The following is a 9,072-nucleotide window of genomic DNA, read 5'->3' as shown; positions in this document are numbered from 1 at the left end:
TGTATCAGGTTAGATTTTTTTCTGAAACAGGATCAGGTAAGATTATGTAGAGATATAAATATGAATTTCTCAATCAGAATAATTATACTGTCCAAAAAGAGTTAGAAGAATTATTGAAAGCCCAAAACTGTAATATTGCACAAAGCCCAACTGTGCAACAAAGGCTTGAAGCCTAAATATATTCCGTTGATATTTCTTTTTTCATGCTATATATATTCAGAAGGTCCCTAAGTTAATTCGTCTCTTCACTCCCAGTCACTCTCTCTCTCACGTAGTCTTGAGAGGCAGCTGCTTCAAATTAGGGATTTAGGTTTGGGGATAGGGTTTTAAGTTTTAACCTCTCCTACGTATGCATTTTCAGCATCTTCTGTAATTGCGATCTCCAATGGCCATGGATCCCACCAAGAAACGCAAGCTAGACGAGAACGGTTTTTCTGCCGCCCCCGCCGCACCAACCGATGGCGACAATCACCTCATGCTCACCCCTACGGACGCCCGCAAGATCATGGAGCGCTTCACCCCTGACCAACTCCTCGACATCCTCCAGGACGCCGCCGTCCGCCATGCGGACGTCCTGGCCGCCGTGCGCTCCGTCGCTGACCCCGATGTCTCCCAGCGTAAGCTCTTCATCCGCGGCCTAGGCTGGGACACCACCACCGACGGCCTCCGCAGCCTATTCTCCACTTACGGCGACCTCGAGGAGGCGGTCGTTATCCTCGACAAAGCCACTGGCAAGTCCAAGGGCTATGGCTTCGTCACCTTCCGACACGTCGATGGTGCACTCCTCGCTCTGCGCGAGCCTAGCAAGCGAATCGATGGCCGTGTAACCGTCACGCAGCTTGCCGCAGCAGGCAATTCAGGCGCCACCACTAACGCTGCTGACGTGGCACTGCGAAAGATCTATGTCGCGAACGTGCCGCCGGACCTCCCCGCGGACAAGCTGCTGGCGCACTTCTCGCACTACGGGGAGATCGAGGAAGGGCCGCTGGGGTTCGACAAGCAGACCGGAAAATCAAAGGGTTTTGCGCTTTTCGTGTATAAGACTCCTGAGGGGGCTCAAGCTGCTTTGATGGAGCCCGTGAAGACGGTGGATGGGAGGCAGTTAAATTGCAAGCTGGCAATTACGGATGGGAAGCAAGGGAAGCGAGGCGGGGCGGCGCCAGGAGGGGCTGATGGCGTTCAGGGTCATGGTCATGGCCACGGTCACGGGAATGCTCATGGTCATGGGGATGGGATGGGGATGGCTCCGGCTTCTGTGCCAGGAACGCTTTCGGGTCAATATGGCGGCCCAGTTGGCAATTTGGGTTCTTATGGAGCGTTTGCTGGTGGGCTTCAGGGTCAGCCTCCCATGGGGAGTCATCCGTTGAATTCTTCAGTTGGTGGGCTGGGCTCTGTTGGAAATCAGGCTCCCCCAGCGATGGGCGGGGCTGGAGGGTATGGGTCTGGTCTTGGAGGCCATTATGGTGGTTATGGTGTGCCTGGATCTGTAGGCTTCGGTGGAATGGGAGGTGGGGCTGCAGGTGGTGGTGCTGGTTTAGGAGGAGGCGGCGCAGGTGGTGCTGGCGCTGGTGGACTTGGTGCTGCTTTGGGTGGCGCTGCTTCAATGTATAGATTGCCGGGTTCAGGCGGAATGCCAGGTTCTGGGTATCCTGAGAGTGGACATTACAGTTTATCAGCTTCGTCCGGTTACCAGAATCAGCATCACCCGCCTGCTGGAGCCTCTCCTGTTCCTAGGGTTCCTCCTGGTTCTATGTATCCAAATGTTCCCCCTTACTACTGAGGTAATCGTTTCTTGCTCCTATTTTTAACATACTTTGTAGTTTTGTCATGTTTTCTCTTTATTTTCGTCGATTTGCTCTTGTTATCTTGTGTGATTCTTTTCTTACTTCCTGTGCTTTGTTTGTTATTTTGTTGTAAACTTGTTCTTTCTTTGGATTGTATGTTTTCTGGTTTGGTTAATCAATAATCAGTGCCGGGGACTACAGAGTAAACTGAGAAGGATTGTCATAAGAAAAATGTTTATTGTTAATGTTTAATTTGCTTACCTCGTGCATGACTGCATATTGTGGATTGCCCTTCTTTAATTGATGGTCTTCATTTATTGGTCAGTCTCTGACAGTGTGACCTACTTGGTAAAATTTCTATTGAAAAGAGGTAATGAACACTCTTGATTGCTTGTGTTGTTGTTGGAGATCATATGCCTGATCTGTAGTTTTATATCCCTGATCAATAAATGTTTTGATTTCTCTGATATGATGGGGGGATTGATAATTTAGAATTGAAGTGTCATGGTGAACTTGTGATTTGTACGATACTTCTGTCCTTCCATTATGGAGCACACTTGAGCATCTGAATTTTTCCCCTTCAAAATTCTATTATTATTTTATTGACCAGGAAAATTGTTCCAACTTTTTCAGCATGCTGTTCTAACTTCACTTAATATTATCTCGTGGGTGGTCCATTACATGATGCTTAACGTAAAAGTTAGTTACTCTTGTCAGCACTATAAGATTTATGGAAAAATGTTTAGTATTGCATTCACATTCTCAGTAAAAATGCTTAATGACTTTGCGTTGTTTTTTTTTTAACATTGTATTTTGAAACATAATTAATTTTTAACATGTCAAAACTATCAAGTGTTGTGCTTATCATGCAATCTGCATCTGTGCTATGTGACTGCATTTATATATTGGTTTACCTTGTTCTGTTTTCAGAGTGGCACTTTCCCAACAATTTTCTGATGAATGTTCATTTTGCTTTGCCTTGTTTGTGGGTTCAGCTTGTCTGTTATGCTGTGTATGTTTATGTTTTTTTTCTCCTTTCCTCTAGTTTAAATTGTTGTTGTACATGCAATACTCTTTTATGTCTATTATTCATACTCATGAATTTTCATTTTGCTCTGTCCAATTTGTTTGTGGATTTGGCTTGTTTCTTCACTTCCCTTTTTTTTTACTTAAAATGCTCCTTGCCTGTAGTTTTAGTTGTTGTACATCTTTTTATTTACCTCTATGCCCTTACAATTATGTTCTTGTATGTATTTAGAAAGCTGTGTTGTGTTACTTTGTAATGACACACCGACTGTTTCCTTGGTTCTTAACTAATATAGAGCATCATAAATGTTTTTGTCAATAAGCTATTTTTATTACTGTATAATTTTCTTAAATGATGGTTGTGAAATGAATTGAGTTGCGAATGGATGTTTGATTCAGGTCTATCATCGGTTATTGGGCGCAGATGCTTTATGTGCTTCTGGTGATTGCGTGATTGCAGAATATGTGCTCTGGTGTAATAAATTTATTAGTCTGTCCTTTTACAGCCTGCTGAGCTTTGATTTGTTTGTTTTATTAGTGAAAGGCAGTGAGATAGATTAGTTTTGTACTTTTGGCTGGATCATCTTGGCTGATAGGATTGTTGTTTTTGTTATGTAGTTTTGAATTCTGGTGATATTTAGTAGCTGAGTTTGTATTTAGTTCTTCCTACTAATGGTTTCAAAAAAGGTTTTTCTTTTTCTGATTGTGTTTCATTTGGAGAATCAATATTTTCTATTACGCCGTTAGTTTTGTTGGTTATCTAATTATGTTGGGGATTTTCCATGGTAAATTGACTTTGTTCGTCCAATAAGGTTTTAAATTTGATTTAAGAGTCCCTACATTGAGGGTTTTGTGTTAAGTTGTTCCTTTTTGGCCTATTTTTTCCCCTGTAACAATCACAGTGTATTGTAATGTCTGTTAGTAATTTTGAAAATTGAATGTTTCACTACTAGTGCTTTCCCTTGATTCATAGCCCACATCTTAGCTTGACATTTCTTCATATGTTAAGGGTTTGATATCAGCTGTACTGTTATTCTTTAAATTCGCACATCATGATCTAAGTACAATTTATTTTAAATTGTGGTATTGACCATTTTTCTTCCAAAGATATATAGGCTTTGCAAAGCTGTCAACATGATCGAATTTTTTGAGGCAGTTACGTTGATTTATTATTCTGTTGCATAACTGATTCTATGTTGTATGACATTTTTGAGACATCACCTTGCTGGTTTCAAGTTGCTCAGGATTGCAACTCATTGGAATATGTTGTTGCCTTGTCAATATTCTATGAGCTTCTCTAAATTTGTGGTTCTATTGCTCCTTGAGAGCCTTGCATTGTAATGGTGGTTGAGTAGTGAAATTCGAAATTTTGCCAAATTGGTGGTATTGTTTCCCAACTAATGGGATTCTGTTTGTTTAGCTGGTTGATGATGAGCCACTTTGTGTCTCTAGTTTATCAATTGGTGTATATGTATCATATTTATTTTGGGATTGTCCATTGCTACGTGAAGGATGGCCAGGGACAATGCTATGTTTGAGTAAGCAGAACCGTTCATCCTAATATGCTGTTCTCACAATGCCCTTAAAGAGCCTTGTAGATCGATTAATTCCTTCCTTCTATTTATACTTCCTATCCCTTATCAGTTATCACTTGACATTTAAGGTTAATATGCATAATATGATTTGAAAATGTTTTACTGGCTGTATCGCATGCTTGGTTTGATGTGTTGGTTACATTTGTCCCTATGTCTGGAATCTGGCTCTGTATATTCTGTCTAATTCTTCACCCTGCCTCCCTCCTTTCTCATCCTTATACACCACATAATTGCACTCGAACTCTTGGAATCTTAGATGACCGCGCTTTTTAACTATCTTAGATGACCGCGCTTTTTAACTATCGTTTTATGTTTTGGGTGTATTAGTGGAATTTGTGTTACTCTATGTTTTACACTTTTTGGTTATGTTATTTGGTCTTCAATTTGAGTTTGTAGTGTGCTTCTGAGATTTTTCATATCAATATGATTATGCCGTCTGTTCTTTGAGATTGATGGTGCTTCATATCAATTCCTTCTGCTACATTGTAGAAAATGTCCAACATTCGATCATTGCTAATATCTGCAATTTTTTTCTTTATGCATTGGGTTCAATTTGTATCCGGATGTAATATTGTATAGTTGAAGTGCTCAAGTTCTTTCCTACAACTTTGTTCATATAACTTGATCTTTAGTCTTGTTCGCTATGAATTTGGATGCGGCAACCGAATGTTTGATAATTATTTTTCTGTCCTTTATATGTGGATTCCCTTAAGCGATGAAATTTGTGAAGCCTTAAAATAAGGGGGTTAGTTACTCATGTTTTCTCACTTTGCATGATTCAAATATTTAAAGTGAGGCGATAAATATTAGTGTCATATTATCCTCTTAAACATGCCCTCTCTTTTTTTTCTGGTCTGGTACCTGGGCCAAAACTGGCCTAGACCCACAGCAGAATAACCAAGCCCCGACCCGCAACCCAACCAGAAATTCAAACCTGTGATTCCCTCTTCCTCTTGCGCAAGAGATCAAATGTGCACCCTTCATTGCGGCGGCTTCCCCCTACGACCACGCCCTCTCTTTTTTAACTGACAGATGCATATAGTGATTGTTTGGTTAGTGTCCATGTCCATGGTGGACATGCACACGGTGGTATTAAGTCCATCATCTGTTTGCCGAGAGTTTTTTTTAGGTAGTGGAACACAAATGTGGATATAAAATGCTTGTACCCTCAGCATCCCCAACATGGTGACTCTTCCTTCTCTTTACCTATCATTCCTCCCTACTGCTACTCCTTCCAAGAAGCTCTCGGTGTTTCTCTTTGCTGCCCGATTTCCTTGTTTGTTCTCCTCCGCCTTCATCTTCCCCAGATTGGTCGTGACAACTCCAGCTTCCAAGTGCACGAGGGCTTTGTTTTTGTCAACCTTCCAGTTCCACAGCAACATTGTCTTTTCCTCGCCTTCTTGATCTGCAACAGCATCTTTCAGATCCCCTCCTCCCTCTTTTCCCTCTCGATCTGCTCCACCTTTGCCTCTCTACCCCACCATCGTCTTCCTCCTCCTCTACCTTCACCTCTCTTCCTTGTCGTTGTATCCCTCTAGTTCTCTTTTATTTATTATTTGTATACTTTTTATGTATATGGATTTTGATTAATGTTAGAGTATTTTGAATTGTAAATGTTGAACTGAACTTGATTTTGTGCTGCTATGTTGAATTGAATTTGTAATTAAGAGTTGTTGATGGTGGCGGTTAGGGTTGAAATGATGTAGTGGTGGTTGTACTATGCGGGTAAAAAAGAAATTTCATATGATTTTATTAGGGAGTCTTAGAGTAATGGTTGAGTTGTTTCCATGTGACTTCAAGGTCACAAACTTGTGCACCGGGCTGCTTTATTTATTTATTTATTTATGTATTCCCTCTTTGGCATCACCAAACAAGATAAAAGAATCGGTGCATTCTTATGTCTGTCTCCTTGTCTATGTCCTTGTTTGAAGGACACTAGCAAGACGCAGTCAATTAGTCATATATACCGGTTATCACTGGTTTTATTTCTTTCTAACATCTGGTGGAATGAGTATGTTAAAATGAAGATGGAGCTGGACCGAGAGGTCTGCTAAAACAATATGTATATGCTGGCTCCTCCAAAAACCATGGTAGATTGGCGGTGGTGCATCCATGCAGAATAGGTAGATGTGGTCTTGGTAGTTTGAGAGGACATCATTCACTCGATTTTCGTGGCCAACTATTTGTCCTGCTTGTAATCGATTCAAATGTGTATTCCGTGACAATAGCTGTATTTTAGTATGCATTTTGGAATTTATCTTGTACTTATTATTGATATTCAATGTGCGTATATTTAAGGTTTAAGCATTTTCAATTATTGGATACGAATTAAAATGTTGTATCTACGGTGATGAAATATTGTTCGCTTAATAGAAGTGCTTATTATTAGTTCAGGTAGATCAATCAAACATGGTTTGAAATTAATTTGATCTATGTTTGAGTTGGTTAATTAATGATGAATAACGGTTGGGATATATTTTATAGTTAAATGATTATTCTGTGAAATGAAAAAGTTTAATTATCAGTAATCTACTATGGAGATCCACAAGTATTTTAACTCGAGGTTTTAATTATTAGCATAATGGCATAGACAAATACGAAGTTAAGGTTTTCAGTGAGATACGATTTAATGATGTGTTCTAAGTATTTCTTTGATTATTCCTTTTTTTAGCCAAATTTTTTTTTTATTTGAGAATTAGTCAAGGTACAACAAAATGAATTATTTAAGCATGACTTATGTTAGATAAACTATGGTTGCCTTAAATAAAGGCCCTCTTTAGTATCTAAATGTGTGAAGATTGACACAATGATGTGATCATCGTCTGAAATTGTGATTTATGCAGAGTTCAAAAGATAACACTAATGTCTAAAGTATTTCAAAATTACGTGGACTGAATCTTCAAATCCTAAACACTAATACCTAAAGATAACGGACACAAGACAACACAATTACGTGCTCATCTTTGGCGGTTTTTCTTGTGGAATGAACCGTTTTGTCTCTCGTTTTCCAGTTTGACCAGTTTGACTGACAAACTCAACCCTATTTAGATAAGCCCCGATAGACCAATACTAGAATACAGACCAATACTATAGCAAAAAGATCTGAAAATACAGACCAATACTAGAATATAGATAGACCAGAAGACTATAGCAAAAGATCTGAAAATACACGGACACGGATAGGGGCGGGAGACACGTGGACATATGAATTTTAAAATTTTATGAGACGTGAAAACGGTATATATATAAAATATTTTTTAGATAAATTATTTTTTAGGTTTTCGTCGACAATCTACCGGAAGATATATCAAAGCGGGAGCTCTTTAACATGTACAAATGGATAGACAAAATCATCAATATATATCTGTCGCGAAAGACTAAAAATGGCCAAATCTACCTATTTGCTTTCATACGGTATACAACGAAAGGAGGAGTATTGAAGGATGTTACGGATATGAACAGGTGTGTTCTAAGAGGCAGAAGACTATTTGTAGGAGAAGCGAAATATAGAAGGGAAGGTGTAATGCAATTTAAGAATGGCAAGAATAAGAATGGCAAGGAGATTACTGAAACTGCAAGACACGGCGCAGGAAGAAGTGATCCAATAAATTCAAATGTAAGAGCAGTTGAGGTAAGAGAGGCAACGAAGCCGAGTCGTGCACTTATCAAGGATTCACAAAACAACAGTAGGTCGAAGAAAATAGAAGTTTTGATATCAGATGAGAATGTTGTTTGGTTGCAAAGAAGTATCGTCGGAGGTACGAAGAAGGCGATCAAGTTCAACGCCCTCCAGGAAAAGATTCACAGAGAATGGCCAGGAGTAACACAAGTAAGGGAGCTGGGAGCTTATAAAGTTATGATAACCTTTGACACTGTGCTGAGCGCTGAAAAAGCGTACACATTTCGAATGAATGATTTATTAAGGCTGTTTCATATGGTATGGAGATGGGATGAGACGGAGAAAAGTGAGTCTAGAAGAGTTTGGTTGGAATGCTATGGAGTTTCATTGCATGCATGGTCAAGAGACTCCTTTCGTAGGATAGGGGAGCAATGGGGAGAGTGGTTAAGATTGATAACTTAACGGAGTCGTGTAGTTCCTTTAGCGTGGGTCGAATTTTGATTGATACGTGTGTCTTTGATATGATTAACGACTGGATTCACATTACAATAGGTACAAGCGGATTTGATCTCCTCCTAAGAGAAGTCGGAGGAGAGGTATATCGGGAGGAGTGTTTTCGGGAGAGCTACAAGGAGTTAGGGGACAGACAAGCATTACATGCTGAAGAGACGGAACATGAGGAAAATGGTGAAGGGATGAATTATGGTGGCGGAAGGCTGGTTGGTGACCGGGATCTGGCGGCTGAGCTCATGCCGGAGAGATGCAGGAACGATGAATATGAAAAGGATAGCTTCGTAAATTCACTTGTAGATTTGAATGAATGGAATAATCAGAATTTGAATTCACATTATGGTGTGGCTAATTATCCGGCATTTAATGAAAAGGAGAATTCTCAGGGATCAATAGAGATTAATGAGGAGATTGACTTGGATAAAACGGTAACATGTGAGTACGGGGAGCATTGTGGTAACAAAATTTATGAGGCTGCAAGTAAGAATAATGGACTGGGAGTAACAAAGCCCAATAAGGAGGGTAAGGAGTCCCAGCC

The 9,072-nt window shown here is 40.1% G+C and overlaps 1 protein-coding gene across 2 annotated transcripts; it reads left to right on the top strand.

The window, feature by feature from the left end:
- The first annotated feature begins 231 nt into the window (after positions 1–231).
- On the top strand, positions 232–6,798 carry LOC107478389 (UBP1-associated protein 2C). Of its 2 annotated transcripts, none has more exons than XM_016098528.3 (2): positions 232–1,781; positions 6,433–6,798. In XM_016098528.3, the coding sequence occupies exon 1, from the start codon at positions 386–388 to the stop codon at positions 1,778–1,780; it is 1,395 nt and encodes a 464-aa protein (XP_015954014.1). In that variant the 5' UTR covers positions 232–385; the 3' UTR covers position 1,781; positions 6,433–6,798. The 2 variants fall into 2 exon arrangements, with proteins under 2 accessions (XP_015954014.1, XP_015954013.1); XM_016098527.3 differs by lacking the exon at positions 6,433–6,798 and adding an exon at positions 3,210–3,510.
- The last annotated feature ends 2,274 nt before the right edge of the window (positions 6,799–9,072 follow it).

Source organism: Arachis duranensis, chromosome 3 (assembly GCF_000817695.3).
Source record: "Arachis duranensis cultivar V14167 chromosome 3, aradu.V14167.gnm2.J7QH, whole genome shotgun sequence".
Taxonomy (NCBI): domain Eukaryota; kingdom Viridiplantae; phylum Streptophyta; class Magnoliopsida; order Fabales; family Fabaceae; genus Arachis; species Arachis duranensis.
Note: the sequence above shows the minus strand (reverse complement) of the source record. Positions and strands in the feature narration are given on the sequence as shown.

Excerpts from the sequence above, each read along its gene's own strand:
- LOC107478389 (XM_016098528.3), top strand. The coding sequence starts at position 386 with ATGGCCATGGATCCCACCAAGAAACGCAAGCTAGACGAGAACGGTTTT.